General features: G+C 42.9%; 1 protein-coding gene across 5 annotated transcripts in view; it reads left to right on the forward strand.

Moving 5' to 3' along the window:
- eda (ectodysplasin A) overlaps positions 1-19,767 on the forward strand; it is a 194,130-nt gene extending 174,363 nt beyond the window's left edge. For all 5 annotated transcript variants that reach the window (XM_055644113.1, XM_055644115.1, XM_055644116.1 and 2 more), the window contains one exon: positions 14,945-19,767. In XM_055644113.1, the coding sequence (XP_055500088.1) occupies positions 14,945-15,190 (246 nt within the window). In that variant the 3' untranslated portion in view covers positions 15,191-19,767. The remainder of the gene's footprint in view (positions 1-14,944) is intronic.
- Positions 19,768-21,187: the final 1,420 nt, after the last annotated feature.

Below are 21,187 nucleotides of genomic sequence, written 5' to 3' on the forward strand. Positions count from 1 at the left end.
GAGCGGACAATGCAACGGCCCACAGGAAGAAGCTGGTGAGAGGGGAGGAAGCCCCATGGTGACTGGGCATGTCCTGTCGGTTGCAGCAGCCTGAAGAAAGAGCTGCCAACCAGAGGCCACAGCGTGAGCTTCAACAACAACCGGTCTGTGTGGTAGCTGGTGAGGAAGGGCTCACTGGTGCAGACCAATGGCATCGGTGCCTAGTTTTCAGGTAAAACAACACAAAGTGCTGGAGTAACTCAGCAGACTCAATCAGTCTGAAGAAGGGTCCTGACGTCAACTGTCCATGTTCCCCAGAGATGCTTCCTGACCCGCTGGCAATTCATTGCTACAGACCAAATCATTGGAGATTTTTAAGGCAGAAATACAGTGGCTTGCAAAAGTATCCATACCCCTTGAACTTTTCCACATTTTGTCACATCACAACCACAAACGTAAATGTATTTTATTGGGATTTTATGTGATAGACCAACACAAAGTGGCGCATAATTGTGAAGTGGAAGGAAAATGATACATGGTTTTCAAATTTTATTACAAATAAAAAACTGAAAATTGTGGTGTGCAAAAGTATTCAGCCCCCTTTACTCTGATACCCCTAAATAAAATCCAGTGCAACCAATTGCTTTCAGAAGTCACCTAATTAGTAAATAGAGTCCACTTGTGTGTAATCTAAACAAAGTATAAATACAGCTGTTCTGTGAAGGCCTCAGAGGTTTGTTAGAGAACATTAGTGAACAAACAGCATCATGAAGCCCAAGGAACACACCAGACAGGTTAGGGATAAAGTTGTGGAGATGTTTAAAGCAGGGTTAGGTTATAAAAAAAATCCCAAGCTTTGAACATCTCACGGAGCGCTGTTCAATCCACCATCCGAAAATGGAAAGAGTATGGCACAACTGCAAACTTACCAAGACATGGCCGTCCACCTAAACTGACAGGCCGGGCAAGGAGAGCATTGATCAGAGAAGCAGCCAAGAGGCCCATGGTAACTCTGGAGGAGCTGCAGAGATCCACAGCTCAGGTGGGAGAATCTGTCCACAGGACAACTATTAGTCGTGCACTCCACAAATCGGGCCTTTATGGAAGAGTGGCAAGAACAAACCCATTGTTGAAAAAAAGCCATAAGAAGTCCCGTTTTGTAGTTTGCCACAAGCCATGTGGGGGACACAGCAAACATGTGGAGGAAGGTGCTCTGGTCAAATGAGACCAAAATTGACGTTTTGGACCTAAATGCAAAACGCTATGTGTGGCGGAAAACTAACACTGCACATCACCCTGAACACACCATCCCCACTGTGAAACATGGTGGTGGCAGCATCATGCTGTGGGGATGCTTTTCTTCAGCAGGGACAGGGAAGCTGGTCAGAGTTGATGGGAAGATGGATGGAGCCAAATACAGGGCAATTTTGGAAGAAAACCTTTTAGAGTCTGCAAAAGACTTGAGACTGGGGCGGAGGTTCACCTTCCACCTTCCAGCAGGACAACGACCCTAAACATACAGCCAGAGCTACAATGGAATGGTTTAGATCAAAGCATATTAATGTGTTAGAATGGCCCAGTCAAAGTACACACCTAAATCCAATTGAGAATCTCTGGCAAGACTTCAAAACTGCTGTTCACAGATGCTCTTCATCCAATCTGACTGAGCTTGAGCTATTTTGCAAAGAAGAATGAGCAAACATTTCAGTCTCTAGATGTGCAAAGCTGGTAGAGACATACCCCAAAAGACTTGCAGCTGTAATTGCAGCGAAAGGTGGTTCTACAAAGTATTGACTCAGGGGGGCTGAATACTTTTGCACGCCACACTTTTCAGTTTTTTATTTGTAAAAAAATTTGAAAACCATGTATCATTTTCCTTCCTCTTCACAATTATGCGCCACTTTGTCTTGGTCTATCACATAAAATCCCAATAAAATACATTTACGTTTGTGGTTGTAACGTGACAAAATGTGGAAAAGTTCAAGGGGTATGAAAACTTTTGCAAGCCACTAGATAGATTCTTGATTAGTACAGGTGTCAGAGGTTATGGGGAGAAGACAGGTGAATGGGGTAGGGAAGGAGAGATAGATCAGCCATGATCGACTTGATAGACTTGAGAGGCTGAATGTCCTAATTCTGCTCCTATCACTTATGAACTGATGAACTTATGAATTACACCAGCACTTTGTGTCCTTTTGTGTATTAACCATCATCTGCAGTTTTATTTCAACTACATAGAAAGATAATACTTTACTCGGTTTTAGCAGGCAGTCGGCAATAACATACACCATCAATGATCAATTATTAGTAGGGTTTATGTACTGTATTTGTGAATCATTGAATAATAGATTTTAGTATTATCTAAACTGTACTCCTTAAAACAAACATATTATAAACCAAATCAACAAGCCCAGCTTTAACTTTCCATTCTGATTCCATTGCATGAATTAGTTAATACAAGGAAACTTTACTAAATTGTGCATCAGCATCAATGGCTATTAAATAAAAACAATTGTCTTACTCCGGGGGAAGCAGAAGCAAGCACTGCCCTTTGATTTTACATCGTTTGAAGGATGAAATATAATTTGATCATGATTGTGGGTGTTGTGTGGAGTCCATGAGAGGCACCAAGGAAGTGATTGGGTGACAGGATTCTTTTAACATTTTGGACACATTTTTCCATTGCATCCGGCACTGTGGCAATGGAAACTGTGGCGTTGCTGCCTTGCAGCGCCAGAGTTCTGGGTTCAATCCTGACTACGGGTGCTTTCTGTACGGAGTTTGCACATTCTCCCCATGACCTGCCTGAGTTTTCTCTGAGATCTTCGGTTTCCTCCCACACTCCAAAAACGTACAGGTTTGTAAGTTAATTAGCTTGGTATAAATGTAAATTGCCCCTAGTGTGTGTAGGATGGTGTTAATGTGCGGGGATTGCTGGTCGGCGCAGACTATGTGGGATGAAGGGCCTGTTTCTGTGCTATATCTCTAAACTAAATTAACTATAATTGCTAACGTTTCGGGCCGAAACCCTTCTTCAAACTTCAGAATTTCGGGTTTTGGCCCGAAACGTTACCTATTTCCTTCACTGAGTTTCTCCAGCATTTTTTGTGTACCTTCGATTTTCCAGCATCTGCAGTTCCTTCTTAAATACACTATAATTGTGTTGTGGTCTTGTGTTGATCATCCATACAACAGTGAATATTAAAGACTTTCTGGAGAGATGGTGATAAACTGGGTGATAATTGCTTCTGGGTACAAGAGAACTTGAATCCTGTGTCATAAAGGGACCAAGCTATTTATAAGAGAGATCGTGGGTCTGACAGAGTGGAATGGGTTACCGCCAGAGGCTCTATTCCGTATTCTGTATCTGGATGTCACAGTCTTCAGGGCCTGTCCCACCAGCATGCGATTGCATGCGTCTAGCGTGACCAAACGTGGTCGCTTGAGGCGTACGGCCACGCTAAGTTCGCAGTAAGTACGCGCAAAGATCGCGCATGACGTAATTTACATCATACTCACCAATCAGCTGGGCAGAAGGTGGGCCGACTGAATTTGAACGTTGCACAGCGTCGGCGGTGACGTAATCACGCAACGGCACGCCGGGCGGTGACGTCATCACGCCACGCCATGCGCTAGGCGTACGCCGTCAAGACGATGTGAACGCCCTCAATGCGCCTGCGGGCCGACAGGCTTTTGGCGCACGGAATTTTCGGACAGTGCAGGATTTTCGGGACCAGCCCCGCGAAACTCCATACGCCTCCGCGGTTCGAAGTGGGACCGGCCCCGCGCGGCCGTACGCCTCAAGCGATCACGTTTGGTCGCGCTAGATGCATGCAATCGCATGCTGGTGGGACAGGCCCTTTCAACTTACACTCTGCCTCAGCTAATTCTGCCCCCTTGGGGGTGGATTATTGTGATCCTGACTAAATGTCTCTGATAGCCCAAGACATGATAATTCTAATGCATGCCTGCCCTATATAAATCTGGGGACATTAAAACCCTGCATCCTTAAAACATACAAATGACGTGAAGGAATAGGCTACCTGAGCCCAGGGCTGCCATTCTCCAAGCTCATGACTGATCTTCCAATCCTGATTCACTTCCCCCATTATCTCCATATTCCATAATTTCTTTAATATTTTTAAATCTAGTGATCTCTGTTTTTAACTAACTCAGCGACCGAGCTTCCACAGCCCTTCAGGATAGGGAATTCCAAAGGTTTGCTGCGTTCTACATGACGAAATGTATCCTCATTTGAATCCTAAATGGCAAGAACTCTTATCCTCGGACTGTGTGACCTGTTTCTGGACCTCTCCGATAGACACAAAACGCTGGAGTAACTCAGCGGTCAGGCAGCATCTCTGGATTAAAGGAATGGGTGACGTTTCGGGTCGAGACCCTTCTTCAGGGTGAGAGTCAGGCCAGAGAGAGGCACAGAGATATGGAAGGGTATAAGGTGTGAAAATAAGAGATCATAGGTCCCAAAGCATCACCCATTCCTTCCATCCAGAGATGCTACCTGTCCCGCTGAGTTACTGCAGCATTTTGTGTCAATCTTTGGTATAAACTAATATTTGCAGTTCCTACTAGACATCTAGAGTCCTCAGCCAGGGAACATGTTCTTCCTCCACCCACCCTGCGAACTGTGTAAAACTTTGTAAGTTTCAATGAGGTCTTCTCTTGTTCTGAGCTCCAATGTGTTCTGTCCTGTTGTCTCTCTTTGTGGGAGAAACTCACCATCCCTGATGTATTCCCTCTCTTAGAATTATGTTTAATTTAAGTAAGAAGACCAAAACGATATACTAAGCAGACTCTGATTGACCAAGGCCTTAATCAATTGCATTTAAACATCTTTACCCATGTTTAGGTTAATTTTTGTCACATGTACCAATGAACAGTGAAAAGCATCAAATCAGATAATACTAAACATACACACAATCAAGCCTCCACAAGTACAATAGGTAGAGTGAAGGAAAAGAAACAAAATGCAAAATATTGATCTCAGCATTATATCTCAATAGTTCCAGAGACAAAATCTAATATCTACAATCTGTGGAATTCTTTGCCACAGAAGGCTGTGGTGGCAGTCAATGGATATTTTTAAAGCAAAGATAGATTGATTCTTGATCAGTACAGGTGTCATGGGTTATGGGGAGAAGGCAGGAGAAAGGGGTTAGGAGGGAGAGATGGATCAGCCATGATTGAATGGCGGAGAAGACTTGATGGGCCGGGTGGCCTAATTCTGCTCCTATCACTTATGGCCTCATGACAATGAGGTAGTGTGCATTTCAAGCTTCTGTACCTTCTACCAAATGAGAGTGGGGAGAGGAAGGAATGATCGAGGTGGAAAGTTCTTTGATGATGTTGGCTGCTTTCCCAAGGTAGCATGAGGCATCGTAGATCTGCGGTGTCAAACTCATTTTAGGTCTTGGGCAAAATGCGGCTTCATGCGTGCTGGATCGCGCCACGCACGGGCGAACGCAGTCCGATCCGGCACCGTGGACAGCTGCAGCCCGCTCTGGCATCAGGCATCCGGCCTGCGGGCCGTCAGTCCGACACCCCTGGTGTAGATGGAGCCAGGTTTGTGTGATGGGTTGGGCTACATCCACAACATTCTATCTCTCACCATTTAAACTAATAATCTGCTCTTTTGTCTGGTAAACCAAAGTGGATGACCTCATATTTTCCACTCATATTCTGGCCCCTCCGTTTCTTCCCAGCTGTTATCAGGCGACTGAACCATCTTAACACAACCAGAGAGCGATACCGAACTACCATCTACCTCATTGTTAACCCCCTGATTATCCTTGATGAGACTTTGCTGGCTTTAACTTGCACTAAATGCTATTCCCTTATCATGCATTTATACACCATAAATGGCTCGATTGTAATCGTGTATTGACTTTTCGCTGACTGGATAGCACGCAGCAAAGGCTTTTCACTGTACCTCGCTGCACGTGACAATAATCTAAAATGAACACATTGTGTGTCGACATCCTCTGGAAGCCACTTTACATCATACTCCCTATTTACGATCATACCGAGTTTTGTAGCAACTTCACATTTGGAAACATGACTTCCGATCCCATTAGCCAAATCATGAATGTAGGCTGTCAATGACTGGGGCCGAAGCACCCATCCTTGTGGGGCCCCCCCATTTATCACAGTCTAGCATCCTGACAAAGACTCTTTATTCTTACTCTGCACTTACTGCCTGGTAATGAAGTCTCCATTTCACCGACAATATATTACCACCAGTTCCATTTTTCGCTAACTTTGTTGACCAACCTGTCATGTGGGATTTTATGAAAGCTTTCTGTCATCCTGGCAATTCCAGATTCATTGGACATGATTTCCCATTCAACACACCTCAAAATCCTTCCCTGCCATTACCTCCTTTGTTGTTATCCCGTAACCTTCCTGATTAAGCAATGCATTCATTAAAAAAATCTTCCCTAGTTTACAAATCTTTCTGTTCCCTTCTTCCTATTATAAAGGTCCTCTAAGCCTTTGACATTCTAGGAGTTTTTGCACTTTTCCAATTCCAGCTTCTTTCATTACTTCCCCATTGGATTTATCTGCCAAAGGGCTTAGGTTTGGAATACCTGCCTTATCCCTGTCTACATCTCTTTCGTTCTATCCTCCTTTGTGACAATCTCTACAATCTCCCATTTTAACTGTGTCTCTTTACACAACTGGGTGTCAGATGTCGATTGATAACTCTTCTGTGAAGAATGCTAACATGTTTTACAGTAATTATTAGGTACCATTAAGTACATGGGCGGCACTGTGGCACAGCGGTAGAGTTGCTGCCTTACAGCGCCAGAGACCCGGGCTCGATCCTGACTATGGGTACTGTCTATACGGAGTTTGTATGATCTCCCTGTGATTGCGTGGGTTTCCTCCAGGGGCTCCGGTTTCCTCCCACATTCCAAAGACGTACAGGTTTGTAAGTTAATTGGCTTGGTGTCATTGTAAATTGTCCCTAATGTGTGTAGGATAGTGCTATTGTACAGGGATCACTGGTAGACGCGGACTCGGTGGGCCCAAGGGCCTGTTTTTGCTCTGTATCTAAACTTAATTTATTATTGTCACATGCAGAGCTATATAGAGCCATGATTATAATCACGGTCTGTTTTTATGGTTCCAAAGCATATACGGTTTACTTAACTGGCATGTACCTGGCAGAAACTATACAAACAGGCACTAATACTGAAGCAAGCCTGTTATCTGTTGAAACTATTTTTTTCCTAGAATGCATGCAATCGTAGGATCAGAAGGATCATTAGTAGACTAAAGACCTCTCCAAACTTACAAACTTCCCTGGCACATTATTGTTTCATATCTTCATCTTCCAAAATACCACCACAGCTGCTGGGCTTTCAAATAAGGTCCATCTAATCTTCAGGAGCTGCTCCAGTCTTCAATCCCAATCAACCTTAATGGGTTAGAAGTTTAAGAAACCCATTGCATCGTCCTATTGCCACTGTTGGAGTTGTTTCTCTTTGACAGCATCCAGTTACTATCTTAGACCACTTTTTCCAAAGTCACATCCATGATGATCATAGGAGTTGTTAACAAATAAACAACACTTTTTGGAACAGCATAGTGGCTACATGTGCTGTCTGTAGGGTGTTTGCACATTCTCCCTGCGACCGTGTGGGTTTTTCCTGACCACTACAATTTCCTCCCACACTCCAAAGGCGTACAGGTTTGTAGTTTAATTGGCTTGGTATAAATAAAAATTGTCCTTAGTGCAGGAGAGTGTTAGTGTGCGGGGATCGCTGGTCGGTGCGGACTCGGTGGGTCGAAGGGCCTGTTTCTACGCTGAATCTCTAAACTAAACTAAACTAAATGTTATTTTTGATTGAAAGATACAGCATGGAAATAGGCCCTTCAGTCCACCGATCCACACCGACCACTGATCACCCGTTTACAGTAGTTCTGTGTGATCCCATTTTCTCATCCACTCCCTAAACATTAAGACTCATTTATAGAGGTCGATCAACCTACAGGCCCACACGTCTTTGGGACGTGGCAGCAAACGGGAGCACCCAAAGGAAACCCACACAGTTACAGAGAGAACAAGCAAAATCCACACAGACAGTACCCGAGGTCAGGATCGAACCCGGGTCTCTGGTGTTGTGAGGCTGCAAATCTATCAGCTTCGCCCAATGTTCGCTACATTCATTCTTGATTTGCCAGTTGATCTTTATTAAGATGCACAGAGTAGGTGGTAGAGAACATTCCAAAGATGCTGATTTAAAACCATAAATAGGCAAAATGCTGGAGTAACTCTGGGCAGACAGCAACTGGAGAATAGGCTAATGTGACAATGTTAGAATTTGTTTGATGTGATGATATGCAAAAAAAGTTGATAAAGGAAACAGCCTATTTTAATGTGGCAAATGTTACGGACAATGTACAGTAACTAGTGCAATGACGAGGGTGAGGGAGGGACGGCGAGAGAGGGGACACAATCACAGTAACAAAAGAGTGGGAGGGTGAGGGGACACAATGTAACATGTTTATTGTGAATGCCAATGAATGTCAAAATGAGCTCTGAATGAACTGTATTAAATGAATGCTATTCCCTTCAAGTAAGTAAGATAAAAAGGAGGAATTAGTCTGGGCCAAACTCTGAGGTTAATTTGTTTGGTGATGTTGATGTTTTTATTGGCCAAGTATTCACATACAAGGAATTTGCATTGGTGCTCCGCCCATACGTGACAACATGATATACCGTGACAGTTATGAATGACATAAAACATTAAACATTAATAATATAACATTATCGATTAAACATGTGAATTAAATAAAATACCAGAGGAAAAGGCGGGTACAGATTTTTGGTTATTGAGTAGAGCTACTAGTCGTGGAAAAAAAACTGTTTTTATGTCTGGCTGTGGCAGCTTTGACAGTCCGGAGTCACCTTCCAGAGGGAAGTGATTCAAAGAGTTTGTGACCAGGGTGAGAGGGGTCAGAGATGATCTTGCCTGCTCTTGCTTCCTGGCCCTTGCAGTGTACAGTTCATCAATGGAGGGAAGGTTGCAGCAAACAATCTTCTCTGCTGATCAGATGATTCGCTGCAGCCTCCAGATGTCGTGCTTGGTGGCTGAGCCAAACCAGACCATGATGGAGAAGGTGAGGACAGACTCTACGATGGTTGTATAGAATTGGACCATCATTGCCTGTGGCAAATTGTGTTCCCTCTGTTGCGTATTTTTGACTGTGGAGTCGATGGTGACCTCCCGTTTAAGGTCCTTGGAGATGATGGTTCCCAGGAACTTAAAAGACTCCACCGATTGTCCATTGTAATTGAATAATGGGGTGGCACAGTGGCTCAGCAGTAGAGATGCTGCCTTACAGCACTTGCAGCGCCAATGTTCTAGGCCCGATCCCGACTACGGGTGCTCTCTGTACGGAGTTTGTACGTTCTCCCCGTGACCTGCGTGGGTTTTGTCCGAGATCTTCGGTTTCCTCCCACACTCCAAAGACGTAAGGTTTGTAGGTTAATTGGCTTTGTAAATGTAAATTGTCCCTAGTGGGTGTAGGATAGTGTTAAAGTGCGGGGATCGCTGGTCGGCGCGGACCCGGTGGGTTGAAGGGCCTGTTTCCACGCTGGATCTCTAAACTAAACTAAACTAAACTAAATGTTATTTTGATCCTGGTGTGTGTAGGATGGTGCATAAGGATAAGGGTCCTTGCCACCCTCATAACGTGGAAAAAATATGTTTGCTTGCCTCTAAAATAAAAAAAAGAGTACGTATACCACGACAGTAACGTTGGCTGCGGAGCCTCAGCGCAAAGTAGGCGCACACAAGGTTGATAAGGCTTGCAAAGTACAGCAAAGGAAAGCACAGTCTCGTAATGGTGATGTCCAACTTTACTCCTTTAATTGAAAACAGCAATAAAGAAGAAAGTTGGCTAACATTACAAAGACAAAACTTAAGTAAACAAAACAAATTAATGGCTGGCTGAACCGCATCTTATTCTTTTTGTATATGATCTGATTTTCATAAGATATTTGCGTTCTTTAGGATTTATTCAAAGATTACTATAAAATAGTCAGAGCTCTAATAATCACTTAGGAATGTTTTCATGCTGATATGATCCAGTTTATTTGTCAGGGTTTATACAGTGGGAATCAAGATCTAAAATATCTGATCCTCAAAAATGCAATGGGCTCAAAAGAGGGAATTGAGAGTCAACATTATTCCTAAAGTTAATCTCCAAAATCTTAGCATTAGTATAAGGGATTGCCCCATGTCCCTTTGTCTGCCTTTTGCCATCTGCAGAAACGTTTGTCTGCACGTGAGTAAACCAAGACCCAGCTCTCAGAGTGTAATGTGGGAAAATGGGGAATTGTCCACCTTGGCAAAAAAAATTAAAGATAGGATTTATGTATCAAAATGGTGAGTGGGTTTTCCATGTGCAGGAAGGAACTGCGGATGCTGGTTTACACCAAAGATAGACATAAAAATGCTGGAGTAACTCAGCAGGACAGGAAGAAGGGTTTCGACCTGAAACGTCACATATTCCTTTTTGCCAGAGATGCTGCCTGTCCCGCTGAGTTACTCCAGCTTTCTGTGTCTATCAGCAGGTTTTCCATGCTCCGTGTGATTTTTCCCTGAAATCTTTCATTCTCCTGTCCATCATTTTGTAAAACAGTCTTGCCTCCCTCTCCCCAGCCCCTCCACGTGAACTTGTTCAAACTTCAGTGATCTCATTTTGTTGCCTCACTGCGGACCCGACTTTGACCTCCCATCTGTTGCTACATTGATGACATTCATCAGCAAATTTGTTTGCACACATTAGGCCCATTAAAGTAAGTCGCTCCAAATCTTTTAAGTTACTTACAGAGTTTGAGAACGTCTTTTTGAAAAACATGATATCACTTTCAAAAGAAATGCATATACAGAATATGTATAATGATTTGCCTGCAATCCTGTGGTGGATTCATGTTGAATCAAAGACTGTTGTAATTATACAAATTACCATTTATCCTGTCTGCGCACACACATTGTATATTACAAGGTCATAAGTTCATTAGTTCTCAGAGCAGAATTAGGCCATTCGATCTTTCCCTCTCAACCCCATCTCCTGCCTTCACCCCATAACCCCTGATACTCTTTCTGAATGGGTTTGAACTCAAAAGGGTTAGTCCCGAGAAATCCCAGGGAAACCACATTATTCCATTGTGCGTTTCGAGCAACTGAGGAGAGACTGATCATCGTCATCTGTGTTTAATTTAGATTAGTTTTGTGATACAGTGAAGAAGGAATGTGCCATTATACCCCTTCAGTCTATTGGGTGGTGGTGCTGCAATGGTTGGAGGTAGGATAGGATGTCTACCCTAGGAAGGAGGTCAGAGGAGGCTGGAGAGGTTGGTGAAGAACAGTAACTACAGAAGGCATCATTTTTGTGCATGAGGAACATAGTCTAGAAGCAATGTTTAAGAAGGAACTTCAGATGCTGGAAAAATCGAAGGTAGACAAAATTGCTGGAGAAACATAGCGGGTGAGGCAACATCTATGGAGCGAAGGAATAGGTGACGTTTTGGGCCAAGACCCTTCTTCAGATTGATGTGGGAGCGGGGGGGAGTGGGAAGAAGAAAGGAAGAGGTGGAGACAGTGGGCTGTGGAAGAGCTGGGAAGGGAGAGGAAAGAGGGAGAAAGCGAGGACTTCCTGAAATTGGAAAAGCCACTGTTCATACCGCTGGCGTGTAAACTACCCAAGCGAAATATGAAGTGCTGCTCCTCCAATTTGCGGTGGGACTCAGTCTGGCCATGGAGGAGGCCCAGTAATTAAAGGTCGGATTTGGAATGGGAGGGGGAGTTGAAGTGTTGAGCCACCGGGAGATCAGGTTGGTTAATGTGAACTGTGCGGAGGTGTTGGGCAAAGCGATCGTCAAGCCTGCGCTTAGTCTCACCGATGAACAGCAGTTGACACCTAGAGTAGCAGATGTAATAGATGAGGTTGGAGGAGGTGCAGGTGAACCTCTGCCTCACCTGGAAAGACTGCTTTTGTCCTTGGATGGAGTCGAGGGGGGAGGTAAAGCGAAAAGGCTAGCATTTCCTGTGGTTGCAAGGGAAAGTACCAGGGGAGTGGGTGGTTTGGGTGGGAAGGGACGAATTGACCGAAAGGGGAGGAGGGGAATGATGGGGAGTTACAGATGCAGGTAATATCCCCACTCTCTTCTAACAAAGCCTACTAACATAAATCCCTTACCTATCCAGAGATATTCCTTTGACCCTTTGCCTTACTCCACCTTGGGTTAAATGCCCAAGCTTGCCCTGTCATTCCTGTGGACTGAAGAAACAGTAGATGAAGTCTCCTCTCTTTGGAATATAGAGCAGGAAGAGGCCCGTTGGCCCATAATGTCTGTGCCGAACATGATGCCTAAACCATCTCTTATCTGCCTGTACATAATCCATACCTATCCAATTCCTTTGACCTTTGCCTTCTCACCTTGTACCCACGCTATAATAGGGCGGCACGTGGTGGAGCGATAGAGTTGGTCTTAAAGCGCCAGTGACCCGGGTTTTTCCCTGACTATGGGTGTTGTTCATACGTTCTCCCCGTGACTGTGTGGGTTTTCTCTGGGATCTCTGGTTTCCTCCCACACTCCAAAGACGTACAGGTTTTTAGGCTAATTGGCTCAGTAAAATTGTAAAATGTCCCTAGTGTGTGTAGGATAGTGTTAGTGTGCGGGGGTTGCTGGTCGGCACGGACTCGGTGGGCCGAAGGGCCTGTTTCCATGCTGTGTCTCTAAACTAATATTTGATATTTCTATCTTGGGGTAAAGGTTCTGACTGTCTTGCCTATCTATACCTGTTATGTTTATATATGCCTATCATAATTTTATATCTCAACCTCCAGCATTGCAGAGAAAACAATCCAAGTCTGTCCATCCTGTCCTAGTAGTTAAAACCCTCTAATCCAGGCATCCTGGACAGTGGAGTTTGTGCACTGCAGTAATAAACTGATCAGTAGCCGTCTGCAAAGACCCTGCAGCTAAAAAGCTGAGAGTGACTGATCTTCGGGCAACACTGTCAAAAGACTAATGCACAGTTATATTCATGGCCATGAATCACAATGAACCTTTATGTAGCACAGTTTCAGGATAAAGAGGGATAGCAAAAATCTGATTGATCTGTTAATATAAAAGCACTGTAGTTTCTCTGACAAGTTAAAAATATCACGGCTGAAAATGTGTACATGTTGCACCACAGTTTGACCTCTAGTTAGAGAATAGAAATCAGATTGGGAAATCTCAGTTGAGAACAAGGGGTGAACTTTCAAACGGGAGCTAAAGCAGCAAGCTCAAACTCATAGCATTCTCTCTAGTGTGAATGGAATTCAAGCTGCCCAACCTGTAAGGAGCAGCTGATCATCGCTGGTCTGTCAACCCTTGTTGCTGCTCATGTTTCCAGATTTTGGGAAATACTTAATTTCCAAAGAAAACAAGTGCTTTGATTTATTCACCAAGAATGCCAAAAGGAACAGAAGGTGCTTTATTCCCTGAACCTGACATTGTTTCATTTGGCAAACACAAATTTAGGCGAGAGAAATCGCTACCAGCTGATACTCTTTCATTCCTATTCATTTTTATTCAAACAGAATTCCTGCTCTCTGGATTTAGGGGCTAGGGGCACAAACCTGGGGAAACACCAGCCCAGGCAATGAAGTGTTTCTGTTCTATACAGACGACCATGGGGCAACTCTGTAGAAAAGGAATAGGCCTTTCAAGACCTTTCTAAAGACTGAGGGAGGGTCGGAAGAAGGGTCTCGGCCTGGAATGCCACCTATTCCTGTTCTACACAGAGGCTGTCTGACCCGCTGAGTTACTCCAGCTTTTTGTGTCTGAACTTGGTTTAAACCAGCATCTACAGTTCCTTCCTACACTATAGGTAAACTTTATCCATTAAGTCTTAAAATACACAAAAATCACTCAACGTGTTATGCATCTACTATATTGCAATCATATCATCAAAAGCGCATAAGGCCAATAACAAAGAACAATTGCTAAAAATGGAATGAGAAAAACTAGTTCTGCTCTGCATAGTTCCTTCAGCAACTAAGTACTGAGGTACCCGTTCCAAAGGATTACAACTTCAGCCAGTGGTACAATTATTGAAAATTAAGTGGGAAGGCAACATCCTGTCTATAAACAAGTTATTTATTTACATCCTTAATACCTTTCTTATTTTTTTTAATTATCTCTCAACAGTGCAACTGAGGTTGATCAGTGCAGCCCAGTTAAACACTGTTGATTAATTTTATTCTTTATAGAGATGGCAGATCTTAGTTCTGACAATAATACTTTAAAAAGTTGACACTTGCCAATCTGACGGTTTAGTTTAAAGATACTATGTGGAAAGAGGCCCTTCGGCCCACCAAGTCCATGCTGACCAATGATCCCCTGTGCACTCATTCTATCTTACACACTCTTACATAAGCCAATTAACCTACAAACCTGCACGTCTTTAGTGAGTATGGGAGGAAACCGGAGCACCCAGAGAAAACCCACACGGTCACAGGTAGAACGTACAACCGCTGTACAGACAGCACCCATAGTCAGGAGTGAACCTGGGTCTCTGGGACCATAAGCGCTGTAAGGCAGCAATTCAACCGGCCCAAAAATAGAGATATTTTTAACAGGATTGACAATATGTTGCTCAGACCAAATACATTTTTATCTAAGAGCTCTAAATATTTGCCAGCTGCTTTTTACGTGAGGAGGTGGTTGAGGCTGGGACTATCCTAAAGTTTAAGAAACATTTAGACAGGTATATGGATAGGATGGGTTTGGGGGGATATGGAACAAACAAAGGCAGGTGGGACTAGTGTAGCTGGAACATGTTGGCCAGTATGGGCAAGTTGGGCCGAAGGGCCTGTTTCCATGCTGTATCACTCTATTGCTGTATGACACAGTTCACAATTGTACTTTGTTTGTCCTCAGGTTTACTACATTAACTTTACTGACTTTGCGAGTCACGAGATGCTCGTGGACGACAAGCCTTTCCTGCAGTGTACGCGCAGTATTGAGAACCGCAAGTCAAAGTTCAACACCTGCTACACGGCTGGGGTCTGCCTACTCAAAGCAAGGCAGAAGATTACCGTCAGGATGACATACGAAGACACAGTGATAAACATGAGCAAGCATACAACGTTCTTCGGAGCAGTGAGACTCGGCAAGATCCCTTAGTCCTGGGGAGCGAGGGACTGCAGAGGATAGAGGAGAAAAAGGAACAAGGCTGAATCTGCAAAAGGGGTCATCCAAAATTTATATTGAAGTACAACGTATAAGTGAAGAAAGTCAGACTACAGAGTAAAATTTATTTCATCTATCCAAATTAAGTCAATTCTCATTATCCCGACACATATTTGTGAAGAAGGGTCTCGACCCGAAACATCACCCATTCCTTCTCTAGAGATGCTGCCTGTCCCGCTGAGTTACTCCAGCATTTTGTGTCTATCTTCGGTATATGAATGTGACTTGCATTGAGTTGTATCGAGAAACCATCAAAACTTGCACATGTCTGTCAACCATCACAGATTCCCAGTTATCCGATTCTTCCCATGACAGAGCTTTGTTAAATGAGTTGATTTCCCCAGTCCACCCTTCTCCAAGTGGACTGGGATGATTCAATTTGCTCCGCAGCACTCTCGTCAGAACTAATGGACATTTGGCCGTTGTTGAAGGCATATGTGTCAGCTTTCATTTTTGCAGGTGGAGGGGACCAAAGACAAATCGGTCCTGAGGAGGGGATGTTCTCTCTGTGAATGAGCAGTAAAGAGCAGTAACCACAAATGTGGGAGAAGCAACTGAACGAGTTTCGTCTGGAGGAAACTCGGCAAGAATGGAAACTTTAATGCAGTTAAAATCTGCCTGCATGATGGAATGGCCAATTGCTCGCAATGTTGCATCAAGTGAGCAGATCCATGGTTGCCTCGAATCATTCATAAATATATTCAAAGATAAAGCCCCCAGACAAAGTGAATTCCTAAGAATCATAACAGTCTGTGTAAAGTGATTTCTTCTCATGTCCCCTCTTCCTTCTTATTCTGAGTCCTTGTCCCTGAAAACTCGCTTGAAGAAAGTAGTCTTGCTATTCATCCATCCATCCATCCATCCATCCATCCATCCATCCATCCATCCATCCATCCATCCATCCATCCATCCATTCCATTCATTCATTCATTCAGTCAATCATTCATTCATTCATTCATTCATTCGTTCATTCATTCATTCATTCATTCATTCGAGAATGGCTTCCATTCATGTCTGCGATTTTAATGAAAAGTCTGTGAACTGTGCGTTGTGATTTATTGCAGCGGTTCAACATGGTGTTGCTGGAAACAGCCATAGTGGGAGGAATATCAAATTAAGCTTTTGGTTACAAGCTGTATGTCTGTAACTGGAGTCACCTTATTGGATTTATAGTTCTCTGGTTCCTGAAAACGTGGATTATATGCCCATGACCATTGAAATATTCCAGCCTGTTACATTTGCAAAATGCAACATTTTGTCCTTGAGGCATTATTACAAATTAAATGGAAACAATCTTATTCTTGCCATCTTGTGACTGTTTGAGGTATTACAACTTGCAGTGAATTACATCAAATCAATGTGATGAGTCAAGATGAAATTTACATGGTGTCAAATGAAAAAGTGAGTGGAAATGAGATTATGTTAGCACCCAGGAAGTACTGTGGCAGGGAGTGTGTATGGCTCAGTTAGCCTCAAGGGGATACTGTAGCTTGCAAACTCAATATAGTTTGAAAATAAATGTTAGTGGAAGAAGAATAATAGACATCGATGCATCAATTAATGTCACCTTCAGTGCTGAAGCCTCGTGGATTGGCAAAACTGGTTCAAAGATCAAAGTTGCAAACCAATGGGTCTTGGATTTTTCAAAACATTGGTTTGTAACACGGTGAAGATGAATCTCCAGAGTGAACTCAGTCATAGTTGTAGTGCATTGAAATGGGCCTTTCAGCCCAACTGGCTGTTCAAGTTACTACTTCACTGAACTCTTCGTACTTGCTTGCACCTGACCCTTATCCCTGCAGACCTTTCCTATCCATGTACCTGCCCAAGTGTATTTTAAATGTTATTATCGAAACTACCTCTCCCATTTCCTCTGCCAATTCATTTCATGGACACATTATCCTCTGTGTGAAAACCTTCAGAAACCTTTTAAATCTTTCCCCTCTCACCTTAATCCATACCCTCTAGTTTTTAAACTCCCACACTACGAGAAAAAGACTGGCTATTTACTATATCTATGCCATCCATAATGTTATACACCACTATAAGATCACCTCTTATTCTCCTACCTTCCATAGAAAAAAAATACCCAGCTTATCCAACTTCTTATAACTCCAAACACTCCAAACCCTGCCACATCCTTCTATAGATCTTCTACGGCCTTTCCAGTTTAGTGACATCCGTCCTTCAGCAAGGCAACCAGAACTGTACATAGTACTCTAAATGTAAACTGTAACATGATGTCTCAATTCCTGTACTCAATATTCTGACAACTGTACCACCAATTTTAGTGTAATCTATAAAATCTAATAACCGTGCCAACCATATTCACATCAAAATCATGAATATAAATAATGAACAACAGTGGACCCAGCACCGATCCCTGTGTTATAACATTTGTCATAGACCTCCAGTCTGAGAAACCACCCTCTGTCTCCTCCTGTCAATTCCTTCCGTATCTCTCATTTCCTTCTCCCCTGACTCTCATTGAGAAGAAGGGTCTTGGTCCGAAACGTCACCCATTCCTGCTATCCAGAGATGCTGCCTGTCCTGCCGAGTTACTCCAGCGTTTTGTGTCTATCCATCTATATATCCAGTTGGTGGGCTCAGCCTGTCTCACTTTCAAATTGGAATTTCTTTTTTGTTAGGAATGTCGTTCCTGAAAGCCCAGTGGGTGAATTTTTCACGATGTGGTTATGGTCGGTGGGGTTTCAACCTTCTGGTAACTGGTTTTCTGGCTCAAGCATTGTAATTCTCCCACATCCTCTGGCTTTGGAGGAGACATTGAAGTCCCAACTTGGCGTCTCATCAGGTTCTGCTGAAGGTAGAAGTATGAGGAGAGGGCTTTATTAAACACAATTGTATCGCCTGCTGTTAGCCGCTGACACAAGCAACAAGGTTTTAAAAATTAAATAAAAAACAATTCCTGCCACATTCTAAAGCCATGCAGGTTTGTAGGTTAATTGACTTCTGTAAATTGTCCCTAGTATGTAGGATAGAATTAGTGTGTGGGTGATTGTTGGTCGGCGTGGACTCAATGGGCCGAAGGGCATGTTTCCACGCTGCATTTCTAAACTAAAATAAGTTCAAGCCTCATCATGGGGTTTATGTTTCATTCAACAAATAAATATTAAAGTACTAGAAGCATGGAGTATCTGATGTCCATTGTTACAAAAAAACATCTGATTTGATGATGTCTATAAGAAAAGGAATCCAACATCCTTATCTACAACTCCAGAACCACGACAACTGGTTGAGCCACAATTGCACTTTCAGCTAGGAGCAAACCTCAATGGACTTGCCATAACTTTCTTTGGAGATACAGTGCGGAAACAGGCCCTTCGGCCCACCGAGTCTGTTTTGCCCAGCGATCACCTTGAAGACTAGCAATATCCCACACATTAGGGACAATTCACAATTTACTAAAGTCAATTAACCTACTAACCTGCACTTCTTTGGAGTGTGGGAGGAAACTGGAGCACCTGGGGTAAACCCACATGGTCACTGGGGGAATGTACAAACTCCGTACAGACAGCACCCATAGTCGGGATCGAACCGGGGTCTCTGGCGCTGTAAGGCAACAACTCTACCGCTTCTCCACTGAGCCACTTCCTTTTGTTAATCAGGGTTAGACAATAAACACCAAACTATTTTGAGAATAGCCACATCCAATGAATAATTAAAATATTATATGCAGGCTTCAAACAGTTTGCTTTTAACTGATAATAGCTGGGAGAAGAATCCGAATTCACAACTTTTTATATTTAACTTTAAAATTCTCTGTGTCAGATGTAGTTTGCTTTAAGAAGGAGATATTCGTGCAGATTGGGAAAGGGGACAACATAGACATGGAGGGCCGATTGCTGTGCTAGATCACTATGACTATTGATCACATCTGTTTGTAGATATGTAAAAGCATTGACTAGTCAAGAAGTGATTGGGTAAGTCAGGAGTTGGGTGGAGCAGGGAAGATCTTGGTAAAAATCGCAGGCAGCACTAGAAATGCAGCAGGTTAAAATTGTCAGAAGTAAAAGTGAATACATTTCTCTTGTATTTTAAATAACAAAATTATAGGATATTGCCAAAGATGAGACCACTCCCGAACAGAATCACAACCAAAGTAGTAACAACAAATCTAAATCTGAAAGAAAAACAGAACATTTTGAAAACTCTCAGCGGTTCAGACAACTTCTGTGGAAAGACAAACAGAGTTAACATTTTGGACTAGAAACATTAACCCTCATTCTCTTTCCACAGATGCTGTCCAACCCAATGAGTGGTTTCCAGCATTTCCTCTTCCTGTATCAAATTTCCAGCACCTGCAGTTTTTTGATTTTCACATTCAAGTCCAAATTATTTTTCTCAACACCTGAGGAAAAGTTGGCTTGTAAAATCTGCCAGTGTCCCCAATGAAACAAAACACACAAGCTCTCCTGCAGAGTCCAATACTTTATTTGATCTGGCCAGCTGATACACCTGTATGTCCTTCAATAAATATGTGTTGTATCCTGAAGTGTGTTTGACTTGACTCATTACACTTCTCAGGGCCTTGATTCATGTTGACAAACTTACAAAGACTTATAAATCCTTGCCTCAAGTAACTGTTGCTATACTGACCCAGATAATTTGCATTGGAGGCCAGTACTTGGAAGGTAAAAAATGCAGAGCAAACACAAAGTCACACGTCTATCCACAGATTTATCACTGACCATTCTCATTCTCACTTGGGGTATTGAGAAGATAATGAATGCCAAAAATCTGATTTACTTTTAATACAAAAAAAGGAAATTATTTCTCAAGTATCTCCAGTTAATAATGTTTCTGATGAGCTTTAAACAATTCACACCTTCCAGCTTCAGTGCAGGGACTAATTGGGTTTTTGTACTTGGTGGGATAGTCCGCCTTCCTCTCCCTCTCTCACATTGAAACTCTCCAGTAAAAGTTCCTCACTGACTACACTGATTTTTATTTTCCACTTTATCAGCCCTGAACCTCTGAAACCAATTAAAATATCCTCAGTTTTGCCCTACTCTTCCTTTAATTAACAATACAAAGTTGGAATAAACCAAAATAAACTTAGGACATTGCTATTTATTATGGTCAATATGATATCAGCGAATGCATTTGTTTGAGGAGAGAGGCCTCTGATGTCCTTTCTATTTCCTTTGGCACCTAATCATTAAATTAGCTAGAATATCAGTGACTGTCCCACTGAGTTAAGGGCCTGTCCCACCTTCACGACCTAATTCACAACCTTTTTTACTTGTGGACATTTTTCATGTTGAAAAAACGCCCTGACCTACTTGATGCCACGAATACCTACGAATAGCATCACGGCCTGCTACGACCTACCTAAGGCCTCCTCCGAACTCGTGACGACCATGCTGCGAGTATGAGTCAAGGGCAAAGAGGTCATGAAATGTGGGACAGGCCGTTAACTCCAGCATTTTATGCCTATCTTTGGTGTAAACCTGCATCTGCAGTTCCTTCTCACACATATCAAGGATTGTTCACCCAAAAATTCATTCTGCCAGACAGAGAGTGATCAGCTCAGCCATTCATTTCCAGGATCTTGATGAACTGCTTAATTATATTAAGCCAATAAATATTGGCATCCAATTATCAAAATGCATTTTGCCTAAAACGCTGCATTGGTATTAAATGCATGGCACGTGATATCCCACCATGGCAGCTGAGAAATTTTAAATTTGAGCATCTCAATTAATTGGTCATGAACACCTAGGGAAATAATTCTGCCATCCGTATCCAATGGACCTTCATGCAACTCTGGACCCCTAACGGCCCTTTGCAATGGCCCAGACAGCCATTTAATGCTGAGGCCTATTATGGAAGGATGACAAATGTTGGCTTTTCAAAATGTCTCCATCCTATACATACATAAATAAAATAATTAAAAGAAAAGAAAACACT

The sequence above is a fragment of the Leucoraja erinacea genome, chromosome 12 (genome assembly GCF_028641065.1).
Source record: "Leucoraja erinacea ecotype New England chromosome 12, Leri_hhj_1, whole genome shotgun sequence".
NCBI lineage: Eukaryota > Metazoa > Chordata > Chondrichthyes > Rajiformes > Rajidae > Leucoraja > Leucoraja erinaceus.